The sequence below is a fragment of the Pongo pygmaeus genome, chromosome 6 (assembly GCF_028885625.2).
Source record: "Pongo pygmaeus isolate AG05252 chromosome 6, NHGRI_mPonPyg2-v2.0_pri, whole genome shotgun sequence".
Lineage (NCBI taxonomy): Eukaryota > Metazoa > Chordata > Mammalia > Primates > Hominidae > Pongo > Pongo pygmaeus.
In genome coordinates, this window is record NC_072379.2 from 141,245,420 (window position 1) to 141,269,310 (window position 23,891).

Consider the following 23,891-nt stretch of genomic DNA (forward strand, 5'->3'; position numbering starts at 1 on the left):
TGGTAGCTTCAGCTCCTCATTTTCTCCAACAAGGAAGTTCAGAGGATCAGAACTCCTGGGTTCTAGAGATGAACACAATGGTGTAGCAATTACTATCAGAGCAGCCTTCTCTGCCAAACACCACAAACATTCTCCTGTTTCTCTATATCAATTTTCCCCTTCCCTCACTGCTGATTTCCCACATGCCTTTCAGTAAATGCTCTCTGCCTGACTAGCACAGCAATTTGACCGTCCTGGTGGGTGAAGATTTTGAATGCAGTTTCTGCTACTTGCAAGCTCTGGGGAAGTCTCTTAATTTCTCCGAACCTCAGTTTCTGTGTCTGTAAAATGCAGATGGTAACTCTATTCATCTTAGAGGATAGAGTCCCCGCAGACAGAGGGCATGGCATCAGTCACAGTTGCTGGTCTCCTCTTAGCCGATCACGTGTTTTGGGTGACATCTATCTGCCTCCAGAGGACATGTTGGGGAGGAGGTCTGAGCCTCGTGGGGACTCAGGAGCCCTGGGAACATTTGAATACTTCTGTCTTCCCTTTTCCTTCAGGAAGCACACCTCTGTTTGAGAACACCATCCCTGAGAGACCCTTGGTCAGGGCCACCAAGATGCTGTTAAATACGGAGGAGATGGCATGATAAAGAGGCCCTGAGCCGCTGCTCCTAAATGAAAGCAAAAGCCCAAGGTAGTAGAAAAGTAGACTTTTTCTACTACCTTGCCAGCAGCTTGCAAGAAGCTGGCAGATCTTGCAACAAGGACAGCAGCTCTGTGGCTGGAGTGTTGAAAGCTCTGATGCGTCCCCTTCACCTCAGTCCCAGATAACTCCCTGAAAACTTTGCAGATGGAATTCTGCTTAGTTGGGCCAAGAACTATGCTTTGATACCATCGTCTAGACCCTCAGTTCTATGGTGACTAAACCAGCCCTCCTAGACTGGCACACTGTAGGTTCTGAAACAGTGCTTTTTGATTGAATGAATTATGTTATTTCCCTGTTATTCAGACAGGAAATATTGATCTATGTGGTGTAAGTGTTCTGTCTTCAGGCCAATAAAAATTATATATATATATATATATATATATATACACACACACACACATATATGCACACGTTTGTGTGTATACTCATGTATATGTATACATATATGTATGAAGTACGTTTACCTTCTTTTTTTAATTTAATGCTTTCAAATACCATTTACCTTTTTTTAAAAAAAATAAGAAAATGAATGCTCAAGAGCTTGAATGACTTACTTGAAGTCATATAGTTAATAGTAGTGGTAGAGCCAGGTCTCCAAATACAGAAATTCTGACTCTAAATACAGGACTATCTATAACTCATTATGCTGTCTTTCTGAATAATGGAATGAAGTGGGTAGGCAGAGGAGAGTTCGCTAGCGGGAATTGTTGCCTCCTTCCAGAAAGCCAGCACACACCATGTTGCTGGTGGTGCCATCAGAAGAAGCAGATGAGGCCAGAGAGTGTAGGGAGGCCACCCACACATTACCTGGCAACCAGTCAGGTGAGTGTCCTGAAAAGTAAAAGGAGAAAGGAACAAGTTAATCACCCTGCAGACTCGTCCTAGGCTTCAACAAGGCCAGCGGGGAATAGGTGCCTGGGAAAAGTGACTGGGGTCTTGGTATATGGGAATGTGATTGAGGGATGAACAGCTTATCCCTCTTATGATTTGAGATCATACTGAGACAACCCTACCTCCAAATAATTTTCATACCCTTCTACCATAACATCTAGAATCTCATTATAACTTTTTTGGGGTTACAGCTCTATCTATGATTAAATAAGAAATACACCTGATTATATTTAATCAGGTATGATTAAATAAGAAATATACCCAAAGAAGTAATTATATAGATTCATTAAAGTAGTTATGAACACTTGAATATTGATACACCTTTCACTATCTGAAGGCAGGATCAACCTTGTGGGAATGGAAACTAGAACTTGAAAGATTAGATAGAGATGTAGGAAAGTTTGGGAAACAGATCTTTTCAGTGGGGTCTCTCCCTGACTGGAGAGCACCTCCGTGAGGGATCATGGGTAGCCTTGGGGTACATGAGAGTGGTGGAGCATATTTTCATGAAGAAGGGGGAAACCAAGAGTAGGAGAGATACCCCAAAGACAGACTTTTTCTACTACCTTGCTTTGTAATTTTCCCTTGGCCCGGCCTTCCTTCAAGGTCCCTACCTTTACATTTACCACTAAAAACTAAATGTAGGTTCTTGATAGATACATGTTGAGTGAATGGATAAGAACTGGTCTGCAAAACAACATTGGTTCTCCCTTTCCACCCTAGTGTCTGCATCCACCACTGGCTATGGGGCTGTGGGCACAGCAGACCCCTGTAGCAGGTCCTGTGACTTTGCCCCTCACTACCAGTCTGGCATAATGACAGCTACCTCCTGAACAAGACTGGCTTTTCTCCCATCAAGATAGGTAGGTACTGGAACTCACAGTCACTTAAGAATCCCATCTCTAAGTCTTTGTATGGTCCATATCCTAAGTCTAGGGAACTTTCATTTCTTCCGTATTACACATCCAACTATGGATTCATTTCTTTTCAGGTAACTCTCCATAATTAACCCAACCACAATCAAATTACTTATTCATTCAGTCTGTCTAAATTTTGCATATGCATAACTCAGTTTCCTGGATACCATTGGCACATTCCACGAATTTATTATCCCTCTCTGTTTTGTCCCCTCATCAGATCGTAAGTTCTCCATGACAGACAAACTGAGGTTCTCTTTTGATTCTGGGGTGGTCAACTTGTGATCCTGCCTAGTCCTCAGATTGGAGGGCATGATGTCCTGCACCTCCACCATAAGAAGGAACATATTTAATCAGGGAATGGACATAATTTTCCCCAGAAGAGTGAGACTATTTCAAATATATAGAACTGGTTTTCTCCTCTATGCAGCATTCTGCTCTGTATATGTTCATTAGCATGCACTGATTTACCTTCCTACACTCATATTCCTTTACCAACAATCTACCACCCAAACTCATAGCTCTCACTCAAAGTGTCACCCCATCCATGTCCCTCATGGGTACATGAGGTCAGTCTCATGGGAATTACATGCCTATTGAGGAGCACTGAGCTGGATCGCTGAATATGTGTGATGCTTCTGTTAATAGTTGAGCAGCTGTAAGTTGGGATGCAGAACAAACCTGGCCACCAGAAGGAGCTTCTCTAATGCATCCCTTAGTGTCCCCTCCACTCTTGCCTGGAGTCTACTGAAGGGGAAGGGGATATATTAGGAATCCCATTTTTTAGGACCCTACTGTCCTGATCCACTTTGGGGCTTATTCCCAGTTTATATGCTTTTTATCTACATACAACTATATACAATACAATAGTTTGTATACTTCGGGAAAGATTACTCTGTGTTTTTAGTTATTATCTGAACTCTTAACCTAGCCAGAACTCTCTGAGGCTGATCTCCTGAGACAGAGGATTATGTCTTACTGATTACTGAAAGCTCCTTAAAAGTAAGGTCCTGACTTCTTTCCCTACCTTACTTCCCACATAGTGTTTGTTGCAGAGTTGTTGTGCTAAGGGTATCTTCTGGCTGTGGTTCTGCCCCCAGGATGGCTGAGCCTCACGGACTGAAGCAGCCATAGACTGTATGCCATTCCTATATCCTCTAAGAGCTCCTGTGCAGGCTGAGCTGGGGTCACCCACAGATATGAACATCTTTTAAGTTCAGGGGCACTTGGTATTCAGCAGTGTTCTGGGAATAGTTGTAACTTTCAACAGTCTTCACAGAAGAAATATGTGGCTAGGGAGGAGGAGACGGTTTGGAGGAGAATTACACTAATTAAACCTAATCACTTGGAGGAAAAAGTACTATGTTTCTTGATTGTGTAATCAGGCTTTGCACCACAGTTATCTCTTCATATTTTGGATTAGAGTTGAGATTTTGTAATTTTAGAGGGGAAAGGATGGCTGAATAGATGCAGCCAGGAAACACTTCTCCCACGAAGGCAGACCAAATTATTAAGTAAACCACCATAATTTGGGCAGATCTTCACAGAGAAAACACCAAGAGTGGATGGAGAGGCAATGCTGAAACTGAGGTTCAAGAGGGAGGAACTGGGAACCCTGCACAGAGTATCCAAATGCTAGCTCTCAGTCATAAATGTCTCCTGGGAAAGGGGTGAGTTGGGGAACAAAGGGACAGCTCACTCTTGCTGTGGATCTCTGGAATCCTAGCTACAGGGGAGATTGCCTCTTTCATGAATGTGTGAGCAGGCAGGAGGATCTCCCCAGGGGCAGACAGAAACAGGCCCTCAGACAATACAGAGCATGGAAGCTTTTGGGCACTGGGCAGTTCTGGTGGAGAGCGGCCATAGACACCCATCCTCCAAGGCTTCCCATTCCCTTTGGGGACGCTGGACCAAGCTGACCCCTGAGCCAGGTGAGAGTAAGGCTGACTTCCCTGTGGGACTGGTGCACATCTGTTCTGTAAGCCTTCCTACATGCCGGCCCCTCTCCTGCAGATCTCATGCCTAGCCACCCTGCAGGAGTGGGTGCACAGTGCAGCCTCTGTAGTTCAGCCTAAGTGTGTTGCTTCACCTGAGTACTTGGCCAGTGATCCAGGAGCACACTGCCTCCCCTAGCATAGCTGAAACCCAACCCTGAGCTGTGGGGCATCCTGGTATCCCTAGAGCTGTCATGCACAGCTTGGGAGTACTAAGCTGAGATCTGTGGTTGACACTTGAGCAAGGGAGGAACCTCCACCTTCCAAGCACTGATGGAGGCAAGATTGTGGGTTTCTGGTCCAGCGCGAGAGCAGGTTGTCCCTCCCTCCATAGAGCTGGTCTAGAAAGAGAGTGGCATGTTTCTCTGCTGCAGCCTCTGCCCAAGGGAGCCCCATGGGCTGGAACACCTGACAAAAGAAATGCGAGCACAGCACCAGTGATTGTAAGGGGCTTCCCCAAGGCCCAGGAGTGGACTTGGTGAGGGGGTTATCTCTCTCCACCCCCCATCGCAGAGCACACCTATGAATGCCAATGCAAGGAAATACGGAAGAGCTGGATATTAGCCTTGCTTCTGGCCATTACTCTTAAGTGCCGTCTACTGGATTGCAGCCTAAATTACAACACCAAAAGTTATGTTATATACACCTGTGAAATCAAGCACAAGAATTCAGTCACATATAAAAATCCTGTACAACGCCTTGGCCCTCTACAAATGAAGCCAACTGAATATACTCAACTTACACCACTGTGAAAAAAATACCTACTCTCCAAGATGAGAAAGAATCAGCACAAGAACTCTGGCAAAATATTTTATATTGCATGTCTTATCAAAACATTTCATGTACCCCACAAATATATGTGTGTGTGTATATATATATACACCAACTATGTACTCCCAAAAATTAAAAATAAAATCATAAAAATTAAAACTCTGGCAAATTCAGCAAGCCAAAATGTCCCCTTACCTCCAAACAAGTCCACTAGTTCTGCAGCAATGACTCTTAAACTTTCTGAAATGACAGACATAGGGTTCAGAATCTGGATGGCAAGGAAGCTCATCGAGATTCAGTGGAAAGTTGAAACCCAATCCAGAGAATCCAAGGAATCCAGCAAAATGATCCAAGAGCTGAAAGATGAAATAGCCATTTTAAGAAAGAACGAAACTGAACTTCTAGAGATGAAAAATTCACTACAAGAATTTCATAACCATGCTGAAGAAAGAATCTCATAGCTCAAGAACTGGTACTTTGAATCAACTCAGTCAGACAAAAATGGAGAAAAAATAATTTAAACAAATAAACAAAATCTCCAAGAAATATGGGATTATGTTAAGAGACCAAATCTATGATTCACTGGCATTCCTAAAAGAGAAGGAAAGAGAGTAAGCAACTTGGAAAATATATTTGAGGATAAAGTCCATGAAAATTTTCCTAATCTCACCAGAGAGATTGACATGCAAATCCAAGAAATACAGAGAACCCCAGATAAGTACTATGCAAGACACCAGTCCCAAGGCACATAGTCATTAGATTCACCAAAGTCAATGCAAAAGAAAATATCTTAAAGGCAGCTAGAGAGAAGGGTCAAGTTATATACAGAGGGAATTTTACGCAGTTAGCAGCAGACATCTCAGCCACAACTTTACAAGCCAGAAGAGATTGGGAGCTTATTTTTAGCATCTTAAAAGAAAATAAATTCTATCCAAGAACTTTATATCCCACCAAACTAAGCTTCACTGGTAAAGGAGAAATAAAATCCTTCTCAGACAAGTACACGCTGAGGTAATTCACTTCAATTAGACAAGCCTTACAAGAAGTCCTTGAGAGAGTGCTAAACATGGAATTGAAAGAATGATACCTGCTACAATAAAAACACAATTAAGCACAATCCCATGTCACTATAAAGCAACTACACAATCACATCTGCAAACAACCAGCTAACAACATAATGACAGGATCAAAATCACACATATCAATACTAACCTTGAATGTAAATGGGCCAAACACTCCACTTAAAATGCTGGCAAGCTGGATATAAAGACAAGACTCAACCATCTACTGTCTTTAAGAGACCCATCTCATATGTAATGACACCCATAGGCTCAAAGTAAAGGGACAGAGAAAGAACTACCATGCAAATGGGAAGTAAAAAATAACAGGAGTCACTATTTTATATCAGATAAAACAGAATTTAAACCAATAAAAATTAAGAGTGACAAAGGAGGGCATTATATAATGATAAGGGGTACAGTCCAACAAGAAGACTTACCTACATAAAAATATATGCACCAAAGATTGGAACATGCAGATTCATAAAACAAGTTATTCTTGGCCTACAAAAAGACTTAGACAACCACACAATAATAGTGGAAGACTTCAGCGTTCCACTGAAAGCATTAGACAGATCACCAAGGCAGAAAACTAACAAAGAAACTCTGAACTTAAACTCAACACTGACCAATTAAACCTAATAGACATCCACAGAACACTCCATCCAATAACCACAAAATATACATTCTTCTCGTCTGTACACAGAATATATCCAAAGATCAACCACATCCTCTGTCATAAAGCAAGTCTCAATGAATTCAAAAAGATTAAAATCATACCAAGTACACTCTTGGACCACAGTACAATAAAACTATACATTACTATCAAGATGATCTCTCAAAACTACACAAATACATGGAAATTGAACAACTTCCTCCTGAATAACTCCTGGGTGAATATCCAAATTAAGGCAGAAATCAAGAAGTTCTTTGAAATTAATAAGAATAAGGACAAAACTTACCCAAATCTCTGGGACACATCAAAGTCAGTGTTAAGAGGAAAGTTGATAGCACTATATGCCTACATCAAGAACTTAGAAAGATCTCAAATTAACAAGCTAACTTTACACCTAAAGGAAATAGGAAATAAAGAAGAAACTAAGCTTAAAGCTAGCAGAAGAAAAGAAATAACTAAAATCAGAGAAGAATTTAATGAAATTGAGATGCAAAATCCACACAGATTAATGAAACCAAGAATTTGTTCCTTGAAAAAATAAACAAAATTTATTGATAGACCACTAGCTAGATAAACAACAAAAAAGAGAGCAGATCCAAATAAGTAAATCAGAAATGATAAAGGTGACATTATACCTGATATCACAGAAATAAAAAAGATCCCGAGAATAGTATAAACAACTCTATGCACAAAAATTAGAAAATCTAGAGGAGATGGTTAATTCCTGGAAACACACAATCTCCCAAGATTGAATCAGGAAGAGATTAAAACTCTGAATCGATAAACATCAAACTCTGAAATTGAATCAGTAATAAAGAACCTAACAACCAAAAAAAAAAAAAAAAGCACTGGACCAGATGGATTCACAGACAAATTCTACCAGACATACAAAGAAAAAGAAGAGCTGGTATCAATCCTACTGAAACTATTCCGAACAATCAAAGGAAGAAGGACTCCTCCTTAATTGTCATTCCATGAAGTCAGCCTAATACCAAAACCTGTCAGAAACATGACAAAAAAGAGACAACGTTAGGCCAATATCCCTGGTGAATAGAGACACAAAAATTTTCAACAAAATACTAGCAAACTGAATGCAGCAGCACATCAAAAAGTTAATTCACTATGATCAAGTAGGCTTTATTCCTGGGATACAAGATTGGTTCAACATATGCAAATCAATGAATTATTTACCACATAAGCAGAATTAAAGCAAAAACCATATGATTATCTCAATAGATACAGAATAAGCTTTTCATGAAATCCAACATCCCTTCGTGATAAAAGCCCTCAACATATGAGGCATCAAAAGAACATACCTCAAAATAATAAGAGCCATCTGTGACAAACCTATAGCCAACATCATACTGAATGGGCCAAAGGTGGAAGCATTCCCCCTGAGAACTGGAAAAAGACAAGGAGGCCCGCTCCCACCAAACCTATTCAATGTAATATTGGAAGTCCTAGCCAGAGCAACCAGACTAGAGAAAGCAATAAAAGGCACCCAAATAGGAAAAGAAGTCAAACTGTTTCTCTTTACTGATGATATGATTCTATACTTCAAAAACTCTAAAGACTCCACCCAAAGGCTAGACTGATAAATGATTTAAGCAAGGTTTCAGGGTACAAAATCAATGGACAAAATTCAGTAGCATTTCTGTACCTCAATCATGTCCAGACTGAGAATCAAATCAAGAACACAATCTCATTTACAATAGCCACAAAGAAAACAAAATACCTGGGAATACAGCTGTGCAAGCTGTAAAGTAAAAGATCTTTACAAAGATCTTTACTGTAAAGTAAAAGATCTTTACAAGGAGAACTACAAAACACTGCTAAAAGAAATCAGAGAGGACATAAATAAATGGAAAAACATTCCAAGCTCATGGATTGGAAGAACCGATATAGTTAAAATGGCCATACTACCAAAAACAATTACAGATTGAAAATAAGTCCTATCAAACTACTGATATCATTCTCCACAGAATTAGAGAAAACTATTCTAAAATTCATATGGAACAACAACAAAAAAAGCCTAAATAGCCAAACCAATCCTAAGCAAAAAGAACAAAGCCGAAGGCATCACACTACCCAACTTTATACTGTAAGACTACAGTAACCAAAATAGCATGGTACTGATACAAAAACAAACACATAGGCCAATTGGACAGAATAGAAAACTCAGAAATAAAGTTGTACACCTACAACCATCTGATCTTCGAAAAAGATGACAAGAACAAGCAATGGGGAAATAACTGTCTGTTCAATAAATGGTGCTGGGATAAGTGGCTATCCTATGTAGAATAATGAAACTGGACCCTTACCTTTCACCATATACAAAAATGAACTCAAGATGGATTAAACATTTAAATGTAAGACCTTGGCCAGGGGCAGTGGCTCATGCTTGTAATCCCAGCACTTTTGGAGGCCGAGGCAGGTGGGTCACTTGAGGTCAGGAGTTCAAGACCAGCCTGGCCAACACAGTGAAACCCTATCTCTACTAAAAATAGAGATATAAAAAATTAGCTGGGCATGGTGGCATGTGCTTGTAATCCCAGCTACTTGGGAGGCTGAGGCAGGAGAATTGCTTGAACCAGGGAGGCATAGGTTGCAGTGAGCTGAGATTGTGCCACTGCACTTCAACCTGGGTGTCAGAGTGAGTCTCTGTCTCAAAATAAATAAATAAATAAATAATAAATAAATGTAAGACTCAAACTACAAAAATTGTAGAAGAAACTAGGAAATGCCCTCCTTGAAATTGGCCTTGGCAAATAATGTTTCGCTAAGTCCCCCAAAGCAATTACAACAAAAACAAAAATTGACAAGTGAGACCGAATTAAGCTAAAGAGGTGCTGCACAGTGAAAGAAACTATCAACAAAATAGACAACCTACAGATTGGAAGAAAATATTCACAATCTATGCATCCAACAAAAATCAAATATCCAGATTCGATAAGGAATTTAAACAAGTCAAGAAGCAATAAAACAAATAATCCCATTAAAAACTAGGCAAAGGACATGAACAGACACTTCTCAAAAGAAAACATACAAGCAGCTGACAAACATGAGAAAAGCTCATCATCACTAATCATCAGAGAAAGGCAAATCAAAACCACAATGAGATAGCATCTCACACATGTCTAATGAACATTACTAAAAAGTCAAAAAACAACAGATGCTGGTGAAGCTGCAGAGAAAAGGAAATGCTTATACATTGTTGGTGGAAATGTAAACTAGTTCAGCCACTGTGGAGAACAGTTTGGGGATTTCTCAAAGAACTTAAAACAGACCTACTATTTGACCCAGCAATCCCATTACTGGGTATACACCCAAAGGAATATAAATCATTCTACCAAAAGACACATGCACTCATATGTTCATCCCTATGCTGGCCACAGTAGCAAAGACATGGATTCAACCTAGGTGCCCATCAATGGCAGACTGGATAAAGAAAATGTGGTATATATACACCATGGAATACTATGCAGCCATAAAAATGAATAAAAGCATGTCTTTTGCAGCAACATGGTTGGATCTGGAGGCCATTATCCTAAGCAAATTAATGCAAGAGTAGAAAATAAAATATGCATGTTCACAGTTATAAGTGAGAGCTAAACATTGAGCACACATGGACATAAACATGGGAACAATGGACATTGTGGACTACTAGAAGCGGGAGGGAGGAAAGGGGATGTGGGTTGAAAAACTACCTATCTAGTACTATGCTCACTACCTGGGTGCAATATTCCCATGTAACAAACCAACATATGTAGCCCCTGTATCTAAAATAAAAGTTGAGATTTAAAAAAAGTATTTAAGTATATTTTTTCAGTAAGTACTTAAGTGACTTCTCTCTACTTAATTTAACTTTAAAATCTGAGAAAATGTCATTGCCATACCACCAAATAAAATCATTTCAAATTTACCTTGTGAAAAATTACAACTTCTAAGAAAGAAATTTGAATTTTTACTATTCGTATGAACAAAATCCATTACATGCTTGCCAGTAGTCATCATCTAGCAGTACTCAGATAGATTAATCACCTAATTTAACTGTTTAACTAATTGGGTATCTACAATGGAGACTGTCACTAAAGAGACCAATTACAGCAAATTCTCAACTACCTTTATAAATGAATTAAAAAACAGTCTGTGAAAGGAATGAAGAACTTACTAGACCACTTTTGGTGTTTAGTTATCCAATTTGAAGTTAAATTTATTGCTCTAAAATTTAGAAATAGTAGAAAATAAGAAACTATGGGCAAGAAATAAAAAGTAAGTTTCTAAGACAGTATTGCTGATTTGCAAAGAGATTTACCAAACTCTAAGAAAATAAAAGATAATTACTTCCTTTTAATTATCTATTAATTCACAGCTAATTATTAATGCTCTTTCTACATACATATATATGCCAACATATGTGTATGTGTATAATACAAGCATATAAAGCAAATAATTATTTCACAAAAGTCAGCTAATAAAGTGGCCTAATTTTTGAAATCTGAATTTATACAACAATTAAAGTAGATCTCACTTTATATCATAGAAAGGATTTTTTAACCTTGTGAACAGTATTCACCAAGAGTTTCCTTTACATTACACATGCTAGGTATGAAAATATATAATTCAATATTTACAAAACTTTTCAGAAAATGTACTATTTATTTGCCACTTGTAGATAACATTTAATTATCCCTCACAATATTCCTGTGAAGCATAAAGAGTTATGAATCATGCATAAATATCATTAGGTAAGTGCCTATATAATGAGAAGTCCAACTACCAATAAATGGACCTGTCAACCTGACTATAATATCCTATATCTATTTTTCACTTATGCCTGTCTATTACCTATTAAAGAATCTGTCTATTAGAAGCTATCCTTTTAATATTCCTCAAAAAATATATTGTTGAAACAGAAAAGCAGCCATTTAATATGGGAAAATGCCCATCCATTCAAAACTTCAATAATGAGAAAGAATTTTGTTAGCATTGTGCCATTTTCTTACATTTAGCCAGGAAAAAGAAAACTATTCAAATAACAATAAAGCCTACAAATTAATGCATCCCCCTTCTCCACACAAAAAAATATTGTAGAATTCTAAGACTGGTAAATGAATATAGCCACTTAAGAGAGCTGTTTATTCTCCCTTGTTTCTGTTACCCTCTCAATTAACCAATAAATGTATAAGATACTTATTCAACTTTTAGATGTTTACTAGATACAATGACTTTCAAGAAATATGTGGCATATTTCCTCTTCCCTTCCTCCAGATTTTACTCCTTTTCTTTCCTTTATTATTCTTTCATTTAAAACACTCTCAGAGAACAAAAAGCACGAGCTCAAAAATTCTCTTGCAGTTCTGAATGCAGAGAGAGGAAGATGAATACTCCTTTATCATTCAGATTTATGCAACCCAAGCAGAAACACAGCCTGAATTTATGGCCTGTATCCCATTATTTCAGGGCTTCTGAGGAGGAGAATGGAAATAGATCTAATCGACAGGTAGGGGCTTAGACACAGGTGAGCCTGAGGAGGTGTTGATAATGGGCTAATATGTATTAGGGCTTCAAGGTTGGTGGGAGGCCCTTGAGCTTAGGCACACATCCAGCGTTCCCTGTTGGGAGCTAATATTAAGGAGTCCATAAACAGATAAACGGCGTTTGGTGGACTTAACAAATCCTGACATGAATTAGCAGTTAGCTAATCTGAGGAGGAAGTACAGAATACTAGAAAACCCTACGCAATTACTTATATAATTAGTTACATAGGAGTATGGCAACTTTAACATTTTTTTCCTAATTTTTGGCTTTTATTCATTTTCTGCAATAGGTGCTTATTCATTCTGAAATCAAGGGGAAATACTTCAATAGCAAGCATCTTTATATAGAAATTGGTTACCAAAATGTTGTTAAAATGTACTTGTATTATAGTTATTATATTTATAGACCTCTATCCAAAGAAGTACAATGCTATTGTTTTAAAAAATCTTCTCTGTATTTTATATTTAAGGGCCTCTCTTTCAGTCAGGCTGGGTAAGGCACAGGTGCCTTAAACTTGAGAAAGAGGAACATATATAGGCAAATTCAGTTAGAATCTTCTTTGGCTCTCTGACTTGTGAGTTATCAATTATTTTGTGGACATGAAAATAGTTTCCACTGTGACTGAAGAAAGATAAACACAGGTGCTATGTTTGAATGTTTGTGTCCCCCCGACATTTGCATTGAAATTTAATCCCCAGTATTAAGAGATGGAGCCTTCAGGAGGTGATTAGACCATGTGGGGTCCACCCTCATAGGAGGATTAGAGCCTCATAAAAAGGCTCTAGGGAACTAGGCTGGTCTCTTTTTTGCCTTCTGCCTTCTGCCATGTGAGGATGCAGCCAAAAGGCCTTCACCAGACACTGAATGCTGGCATCTTCATTTTGGACTTTACAGCCTTTGGAACTGTAGGAAATTATTTTGTTTATAAATTACCCAGTCTCAGCTATTTTGTTATAGCAGCACAAATAGACAAAGAGAAGTGTGAAAAAATGGTGATCTAGATTACCAATCATTCTTTGTCAAAGACATAAGTGAAATTACAATTTATGGAGTGCCTACTGTGTGCTAAGTACTATGCTACATGACTTACATAAGTCATCTTATTTATTCCCAACAATCCAGAGAACTATTATTGATCTCATTTTAGAGATAAAGCAAGTGGGACCAGAAAGGTTTAATTACTTAATTATTGGCATAAGGACACATAGCTAGTAGCTGTTGAAGTTGGAATTAATGATTGATCCCAAATCTGTGCTCTTTGTACTACACTACAGTGGACAATTTGATTCTATTCCAACTGTTATAGTCAATGACTTCAATCAAAGCTTTTTCCTATGCTGATTTCCTATTTCACAAAACCAGTTTTATGATTTATAAAATCTACCTGTCCCTGGAGTGAATACACAAAGAGGAGAGTTGCAAATTCTAAGAAGTCTTGAAAGTCTCATCAGTGCAGTAACTAGTGTTCATCTCTGTGCACAAAAATAGGCTCTACCTTGTTTTTGTAAGATCTTGCCCTATCAATGGGCATTTATCTTTTAAGATCATAGCTTTTCAAATTTGATAGAGGTATTTATAGAGGATCTTTCTTACTAAATACCACATGAAAGGAAAATAAAATCTTGAGACCCTAAACTCACTATGCCAAAGGGAACAGTTAAGCTTCAGAACTGAGTTGTGCAAAACTGTCTCCCATTTTCTTCCTAAATATAGCTGCGAAGATAGGAGGCCACACACCTTCCCAGGGAGCCCACCTCACAATTTTCTCACAAGAAAATTCCTTGTGGGCCCCAAGATCATTACCCTAAAAGAGAGTTCTGTTGAATTCCACCCTGACAATATAAATCGCTTATTGTTACAGGTATGGATCAAGGCAGAACTAAGAGTCATTCCCCCACTCACCTGAGACCAATGCATATCTGATTATGTCCTCTACTCTATGTTTATCTTATATAAAAATGCAGATTCACTCAGTGGAGAGGAATAAATAGTTGACAGTTCCTCTATGCCTCTTTTCAGATGTAAAATGTGAATTTAGTGAATACTAATCAAAGCCTCAAAAGAACGCAACCACTTGCCTCATTGATCTACCGTCCCTCTTTTGCTTTCCTCTTTCCCCTACTAACACTTCTTTCCTCTTTAATTATCGAAGTACCAAACTGTCTTTGGAAAAAGTATAGGCCACTGATCCTACTGTGGCTTGGGTCTCTTTTTCCCTGGCTGCGTTCTCAACTGCAGCAAAATAAACCTCTAAATGGATGGAAACTTGCCTCAGTCATTGTTCTTTGGTTTTACAAGAACAACTTTCTCTCCAAATCCTAACATATTGTTAGAGTTTGAGGAGGTTGAAAAATGATACTCTTATTGATACAATAATTGATAGGAAGAAATTATTTAGGCAGGTAGTGAGGGCAAGAGAATCCTTGGCAGAGCTTCCCTTCTAACAAAAAGCAACCAAAGAAATGATTTTTGTTTTCTTTTTCTTTCTTTCTTTTTTTTTTTTTTTTTTTTGAGACAGAGTCTCACTGTCACCCAGGCTGGAGTGCAGTGGCGTGATCTCAGCTCATTGCAACCTTCCCTTCCCAGGTTCCAACGATTCTCCTGCCTTAGTCTCCCAAGTAGCTGGGACTACAGGCACATGCCACTGCTCCTGGCTAATTTTTTTGTATTTTTAGTAGAGACAGGGTTTCACTATGTTAGCCAGGATGGTCCCGATCTCCTGACCTTGTGATCTGCCTGCCTCCGCCTCCCAAAGTGCTGGGATTACAGGCGTGAGCCACCGCACCTGGCCTCATTTTTTTTTTTATTGTAACAAAGAGCATCCTGAAATATTGAGCTGCAAACATAGGTAAGAAAGCTGGAAACTTGCATGGGGAGATGCCTGCAGCTACACCAAAAGAAAAGGTGTACCTGGGGGCCAGGCATGTCCACCATGGAAGCTTCATCTTCCCTTTTTTGTTAGCACATGTACAGTAAGAAAGAAATGGGCAACGTGGTGCAGCTCAGGTCAGAGGGAGTAGCTACTTGTCCTCACTCAAAATAACATATTCTGAATTTGGATTTTCTTTCCCCTGTCACCGTTACTGTCCTAGCATCACATTCCTTGGATTCTCTGAATGCCTTATTGCATTCCACACAAAAATGATGTATTCTCCAACCAAGGAGGTCACCTCACAGTGCTAGTGGAGTCTTACAGATAGCGCTAATGCTCATGGAATCCAGTGACCTTGCCATGTTTCACCACCTAGGATCAGCTGGCCTTATACAATATCACTATGACCTATTGAAATCTTAGGACCAGCTCAAGTTGGGAGACATCTTTAGAGGCTAAGGTGCTCCTCTGAAAAATGGTCTCCAAACCATTTTCCTCCCCAAACTAAAATTTTGGTTAATAAAATATGTGAAGATGAAGCTCTCACAGTTGCACTTAATAATTCACACTCCAAATTTAGCTTCTCAACACTGCAAGCTAGGTGTTACTGATTTAGGGGTTTTAGAGCCCTGGATAGATCAAGTTTTCCTACTGGAACTTCTGCTTCCTGAGGGGGTTCTCTTCTTCCCTAGCTGGGATGAAAGACTCCAGTAGTCCACTTGTAGCAGCCACAGGCTGAACTCTCTAAAATCTGTTCTTGTTTTTGTTTTTTTAAATACTCAGTCAACTGGCCAAAAAAACACCTCCCCACTTAAAACTATCAATTAAAACTCTCAGGAGGTAACAGACTGCAGGGTGAAGTGAAGAGAGAAGGAAGGAAGAGAGGAAAATACTATAGAGTGAGAAAGTGGAGCTCCTGGGCAACTAGCTTTATATAAAACGCAAGTATGTACTAGGAAAATCTGTCATTGATTTCCCGTTTATCTGCTGTGCCATAAACCTCAGTTAACTTTTATACTAACTCCTCATGTCTCCAGTAAACACTCAGAATCCTGCAACATGAATGACCAGAATCCATCGATGGCACTGAGAGTTGTATGGGCAAGGAGAAGCTAAGTGTAACACCTCCCTCTCACCTTTGCCCTCCCTTCCCCTCTCACCTTTGCCCTTCTATTCAGATCACTCTTTATTAGACTTCCTTTTTTCAATCAGCATAGTAATGTGCCAAAATCACACATTGTCTAATTTGGTGCATGTAGTAAAGGGTTTTGTACCCCAAATGGCTGTGGAGTGGCCTTTATTTTATGTCAGTTACCAATTCATTAGAGAGAACATAATTCCCACTTCATAAACTTCAATTATCTAAGGAATTTTGGGTTTTCCATCCTTATCTAGAAGGCAAGAAGGGTTGTTATGAATAATCACAGTGAAGATATGTACAAGTAAAACTGCTCAACCACCCACTCTATTTAGCAGAATTGAGACAGGTATGCATGGGGCAATGTGAGGAGCTAATTTATATTTAATTCTAAAGGTGAACGATGGGGACAAGCTGTGTCATATGGTCCACAACTGCCGCAGGAGCTCAGTTATTTTGGATTACATTTTCAATCCAGGGTATATAGTAAAAAATTTTGGCATAGATGCCAACATCGGCTCTCAAAACACATCCATCCGCAAAAGACAGGATTCCTTGAAGCATCCCATTGCAGATTGCCGGGGCAGCAGAAACTTCCTGCCACGAAAACAATAATAACAACAACAAAAAAGCAGGTTATCTTTCTGGCAAGACAGAAGGAAGAAAATGGGAAAATTAAAGGATGGAGAGTATTTTACCTTGCAGGGCTGCCTCCTTCCTGGCACGATGCCCACACACAGCATATTTTCCTTGATGTTGTAGGTTTTATAGGCATCGCGACACTGAGGCTTGGAGATTACAGAGATGTTCACAGTTTGCAGTGAATCGGGCTCCTTGTCTAAAGAAAAGACAGAAGTCAAACTTCCTTAGGAGTTTTGTTAGGTGTTAAACCTTCTTTTAAAAAACTTTTCTTCTTCTACCATCAGAAATTAAAAGAGATCAAACATTCAGAGAAGTCAGAACTGTGGCAGTTAGGACAACGAGGGTACAGGAGATGATCAGATTAACAATTTCTTATGACGCAAATGTCTGTGACCTTATAAAAGTGATCAAATTCTTGGGAGTTATATGTACATGTGAGACACTCCAGCAATGAAATGAAACACTTTGTTTTAAACTTTTCTGGAAATTTGGCTGGGCACAGTAGCTCACACCTGTAATCCCAGCACTTTGGGAGGCCAGGACGGGCAGATCACCTGAGGTCAGGAGTTCGAGACCAGCTTGGCCAACATGGTGAAACCCTGTCTCTACTAAAAATAGAAAAATTAGCCGGGCATGGTGATGAGCACCTGTAATGCCAGCTACTTGGGAGGCAGGAGAATCGCTTGAACTCAAGAGGTGGAGGTTGCTGTGAGCCGAGACTGCGCCATTGCACTCCAGCCTGGGTGACAAGAGTGAGACTCCATCTCAAAAAAAAAAAAAAAAAAAAAAAAAAACTTTTCTGGAAATTTAAACATTCAAAGGGTTTCCTTTGAGATGTAATTTTTAGAGTTTGAATGAATTTACAGATATCTGGCCTATTTTCTCAATTGTCAGGTGAAAACAAAACCGAGTATCTGCACAAAAAAGTCACTGAAAAAGCAGTTTTCTTAAACATATAAAGCTAGTAAATGGTGAAGCTAGGATTTAAAACTGGGTTTCCTGGTTCCTAATTAAAGTTTTTTTCTTTGTATCAATAGTCCACAAATACTGTGAATTGTGCACACTTATAACAAAATTTGTCCAATCTGAAACAAAATGAGAAAAACAACAAAGTAGTATGAACACATGTGGCACGTGTTCTTTCCACAGACGTTTCTTTGGGAAGAAGTACTGTATTTTAAGATTTCAGTTTTTTTAATAATGGAAGAGTATGTTTAATGTTTTTATTTGAAAATAATGTATTAATTCTTGAAAAGAAAATGTATGAGATCCTTCACTTTATTTTCCAAGCAATAATTTCACGGCTAAACATTTCTTTTGGGAATACTTCTGTAGGAAACGCTTACTTAACTGCTTGATGACCCGGATCAAAATAAGATGCATTTTTTTTGAAGTCATATCTAGTTTTGACCCTTATGCCATAAGCCAGATGAATCAAACATACTACTTACAGAAGGACATTTGGCTCTTTCCAAAAATCAAATTGACTCTCAGAGGACAAATAATTTCTACTTCTTGATATATTCAAGAAAATGTGCTCTAAATCTGAAGGTATTTACTAAGGATTAGTTTTAAAAGGCTTGAATCATGGCAACAATGATAGAATAAGTGTGTATCTGCCCGTTGATCTCTATAAAAAAAAAGTAGTGATGGATAGATGAAAGTAATCTGACAGGTTTATTTCAAATAAATCTCCTTTTCATACTATGGTATCTAGTGTATGATGTATATTATACATACTCAAACTTACGAGTAAAGTTGCATTAATAATTCTTCATAAGGGATTATGTCATTGTTCTATTTTGCTAATAGGTAATCAGCTCCCCTTCACCACTACTCTCAACTCTCGTAATTAGCAACTATAGACAGTTAATTAAGGTATGCAAAAAAACTTGGAGATGGGGTAATGGGCAGATGGAGATGCAACTTAGAAAACAGAAAGCTGCCTTAAGTTGTGGGTGTTTTATGGACTATGAAATATGAGGCATAGAACAAATCTTAGATAGACTAGTTCAGGAGTTTCAAATTATGTATAGAAAACTTCCATTGATAAAAGTAACGGTAGCCCTTTGTCAGTTTTCTGAAGAAATGAGTGAATGCTTAGAATGTTACCAGTTTAAAATGTTTATTTCAGAAGTTTTTTTAAAAACTTTAACTCTGTATCTTTATTACAATCTTTCATAAGGAAGTTCTATCTCATTTAGTAAAATACTATGTATTTATCTTACATTTAATACACTGATATTTATTTCATGACTTTTCAAGGCTTCAAGTTGCTTTATTGCCTGAAATGGTTTGAAAATATACAACATAGTAATCTGCTTTATTTTAGAGTTAAGGAAATTGAGGCTCCAAGGTAAAATGACCTGCTGTCACACAGAAAATTAGGATTAGAATACAAATGTTTTCTTTCCACTAAAACCACTTCTATCATATATGAAAGAGAAAATGATAGAAAGATACAGTGGGTGAATAAAAAAAAACCCCAAAAACCTTGAAGCACTCCTTCAGTGAGGTACAGAGAAAAGGAATGGGGAGAAAGAGGTTAGAAGAAAGCTTCACTAGGCAGAATTGAAGAAGCCAAGGGTCGCGAAGGTGTAGAAGCATGTCTAATTCTGAGAGAAGAATATTGTCTTGAACTCACAGATATCACACACGTTGTAGCTCCAGGTAGAGACAGAGCACATGGTATTTTCAGAGATAGTTTGGTAGGGCAGGTTGGCTAGTTTCACATAGTCATTGAGTTCAGCCTCTGTTTTCAGCTTGATTAGCATGATGTCATGATCAATAGAAGTGATTGAGAAGTGTGGATGATGAATCATCTTCTCATAGCCAATCACTTGCAGATGCTTTTCATTAGAGTCTGCTGGGATTGTAACCCCCAATATCACCCGAAGCTTTCTGGAACAATATAGACGTTTATGAGAGGACTTAACAGAGATGGTTTCTCCATCCTTATGAGCTTCTATTATCCCTCCCCACAGACCTTTTTCTGTACCCTCCTATGTCTCCCAAAGGCCTTTCTAATCCCATTTAATTGGGAGATGGTCTCAGACAGGGGTGAGAGTCTGTGCCCAACCTGAGAACCCGAAGAATGGAGTGCCTTTGAAGGCTTATCACTCACGGTAAATTGCAGTGTGCAGCTGTGATCACCCAAAGCGGGTGGATCAGGACTCCAGCGCAGGGCAAGTAGTCAGATTTCAAGTAGACCAAGTAGGGGGGAGTGGAGCTGACTGTGTAATCCGGATTAAAGGCCAAAGCAACTGGAAAGAGAAGCATAGACAAGAAATTCCAAGATTTCTCAGTCATCACCAGAAAAACTTCAGGAAAGTCACTTAATAGGCTCCAAGTTCCCCTACCCTTTTCTCCAGCAACTTTATCTGTAAAATGACTTACTTTGTTCTAAAACATGAAGAAAATGATAAATGGTAGAAACATATCTCTTTTGAAAAATAAAAAGTGTTTGGCTTTTTCATTGTCAATAAAATCTTTCAAATTAAATGTTCAACTTTCTTAAATACCTCCCACAATTTAGTGGGTTCTATGCTAAATCAACACATTTTTTTTTTACTATTTTTACCAATTTTAGAATGCTTTAATAAGTCTTATCTCTTTCTCCCAAAAACAACTCAAGACAGAATTATATAAGTATCATGAAAAGAACAGACCAAATGCTAACAGTCTGAGGAGGGGAAAAATAATTCATTGTTTTAACAAATATACATTGAGCACCTAGTATATGTCAAGCTCTGTTTTAGGGACTTGGGCTATATAGTGAACAAAGTAGATATTCTTGCTCTCATATATTACAATTAATGAAGATATTAAGTAATAATAAACACAACACACAAACTATGTAGGATGTTAAATAGTGATTAGTGCTATGGAAAAACACAAGTAAACTATATATGATGTTAAATGGTGATTAGTGCTATGGAAATAAAAGTAGGACAGGGAAAGAGAGAGGTATTACCAATTGTGTGCTGGGGGAGAAGGAGGGGTATCAGGCAGTATTTGTTTATTGTTTGTTTGAGACAGGATCTCACTCTGTTGCCCAGATTGGAGTGCAGTGGCAAGATCAGGCTCACTGCAGCCTCAACCTACCGGGCTCAAGCAACCCTCCTGAGTAGCTTGGACTACAGGTGTGTGCCACCACATCTGGCTAATTTTTAAATTTTTGGATTTTTTTAATAGAGATGGAGTCTTGCTATGTTGCCCAGGTTGGTCTCAAACTCTTGGGCTCAAGTGATCCTCCCACCTCAGCTTCCCAAAGTGCTGGGATTATAGGCGTGAGCCACTACATCCAGTCTCAGGTAATGTTAAACCAGTCATCAGAGTAGAACTTCATGGGCAATGTTGAACAATAACATGAAAACGGGGGAAGTTGCTAGTCAAATATCTGGGTGAAGGGACTCCAGGCAGAGGAAACAGCTGTAGGATGGTTCCTGAGGCTTGTGTCAATTACATCACAGAGGCCATGGCTGCTGACCCAGAGTGAATGAAGGGGAGCAGAGGAGGAAAGGGGCTCAAGGATGAATGGAGGGTTTTGTAGACCATTGTAAGAACTTGGCCTTGTTTCCTGAGTACAAATGGAACCACTTAAGGATTTGTGCAAAGAAGTGATGACAGTCTCCTCATGGAGAACCTGTAGAGTGTAGAAGTATAGAGGTAGAGGGGTCTGTTAGGAGAATAATTTGCTAATCCAGGCAAGAGGTGGTGGCTTAGATCATTGTAGGCAGTGGAGTTGGTGAGATGTGATTGGATTTAGGATACATTTAGAAGATAAAGCCAACATTTTTCTAAGAGATCAAATGTGGGATATGAGAGAAAGAGAGGATTTATTAATAAACCTGGGTTTATGCCTGAGTAACTGGAACTGTGCCAGAAGATATCTGATTCTTCAGTGTTCTGCTGTGCCCTCTGTGGTGCAGAACATCAATCCTGTTGCAGACGGGTCCAGAGTCAGGTCTTAGGAGTGGGTCTGGCATTTGAGTGACAATGTCCATGCCTCCCCAAAAAGCACACAAGCAATCCCCCTGCGGCAGGCAGGCAGGCAGGCACTATCACAGGAGGAAACTTGATGGGAATGGGGCAGTGGGGAGGGACAGAGAACCATCCTACACTTGAATTCTGGAATGACGCCTCTCGCTGTTACCCATCTTTCATGCTTTTCCCAGGATTTCTCTTTGGTGAGTAAAGAGACAAATATGCACACACTCACCAGTCAGATTCAAGAGAGCCCAGAGGAGGATAAACTTCATGATGATGTTGAAAGCCCAGTTTAGCTCCAGTCTCTGGAAAACTGGGAAGAGACAGAGAAAACGACTAAATAAAACAAAGCAAGATTGTAGAATTGGAAAAATATATCATCTGAATTATTTTAGTAGCAGGATTCAGTTTTAGAAATGGTGTCCATTACTCAGAGGAGGGTGTAGTGTCATCTGTCAGAGAGACAAGAATAGAGTCAAGTGACTGGTCCCCAATACAGTTGAAAATGGTTCTGGAACTCAGAGTTCTGCCCTCTGTCTTCAGGGAAGAAAGTACCAAAGCTAAGATAAGTTGAAGTTCATGACGTCTCTACAGCTGCCTCCTGTCTGGTCTCCTTTTTGCCAGCCTTGGCAGGCAGGTTCCCCTCTAAACTATGTGTGGGCTGCTGCCCCTCCTGTCTGTGTGATGCTATCCCCCACAATGTGATGCTATTTTTCTCCAGTGGACATAATGTAGCCCTCTGGAGCTGACATTGCTTCCTCTGCCTGACATTAAACTCCTCTTTGAAATACATTAACCTTTTCCTTCATGTCGCTGTTTATCCATTTATTCTGTGAACCAACCTGCTAATTATTTATCTTGTGTATCTAACTTGTGCTGGGATCTGTGCTTGCTTTTGGGGTTGCCTCAATTGAAGGACTTCTTCCCTACCTTCCAAGAGCTTACAGACTAGTGGGTATGATACTTAAGTTGATGGTTATGAAACAAAGTATTCAGGGCTAAAAATTGAGATATGCCACAGACTAGATAAAAATATTTGCAAAACACATATCTGCTAAATAATTCATGTATAAGGAAATATTAAAATTCGACATTAAGGAAACAAACAACACAACCTAAAAGTGGGCCAAAGATCCTTACCAAATGTTTTAGTCTGCTTGGACTACCATAAAGAAAACCACAGTCTAGGTGTCTTACACGACAGACACTTACTTTCTTATAGTTCTGAAGGTCAGAAGTCCGTGATCAAGGTGTTGTCAAATTCAGTTTCTGGTGAGGCCTCTCTCCCTGGCTTGTGGATGATCACCTTCTTACTGTGTCCTCACATGGCCTTTCCTCTGTGCGTACAGAGATAAAGAGGGAAAGAAAGCTCTCTGATGACTTTTTTTATGAGGACATAAATCCTGTTGGATCAGGGCCCCACCCTTCTAACCTAATTTAGCCTTAATTGCTTCCTTTTAGGCCCTGTCTTCAATACAGTTGCACTGAGGTTTAGGCCTTCAAACAGATATATTTTGCAGTGATGGGGAAGATAACACCAGAGAATATATACAGATGGTAAATGGCATATGAAAAAATTCTTAACATAATATGTCATTAGGGAATTACAACAACAATGGGATACCACTACATACCCTGTGGAAGGGCCAAAATCCAAACACTGACAACAACAGATGCTAGTGAGGATATGAAGCATCAAGAACTGATGCTGG

The 23,891-nt window shown here is 39.1% G+C and overlaps 1 protein-coding gene across 4 annotated transcripts; it reads right to left on the minus strand.

Annotated features, from left to right (window-relative positions):
* Positions 1-1,227: 1,227 nt before the first annotated feature.
* Positions 1,228-23,629, minus strand: PRSS58 (serine protease 58). Of its 4 annotated transcripts, XM_054493936.2 has the most exons (7): positions 23,612-23,629; positions 23,392-23,516; positions 22,412-22,492; positions 20,315-20,453; positions 19,835-20,091; positions 17,247-17,386; positions 1,228-1,521 (listed from the first exon to the last, which is right to left on the minus strand). In XM_054493936.2, the coding sequence occupies exons 3-7, from the start codon at positions 22,449-22,451 to the stop codon at positions 1,318-1,320; spliced, it is 780 nt and encodes a 259-aa protein (XP_054349911.1). In that variant the 5' UTR covers positions 22,452-22,492; positions 23,392-23,516; positions 23,612-23,629; the 3' UTR covers positions 1,228-1,317. The 4 variants fall into 4 exon arrangements, with proteins under 4 accessions (XP_054349911.1, XP_054349908.1, XP_054349910.1 ...); XM_054493933.2 differs by lacking the exons at positions 23,392-23,516; positions 23,612-23,629 and adding an exon at positions 22,610-22,833; XM_054493935.2 differs by lacking the exons at positions 23,392-23,516; positions 23,612-23,629 and adding an exon at positions 22,735-22,800.
* Positions 23,630-23,891: the final 262 nt, after the last annotated feature.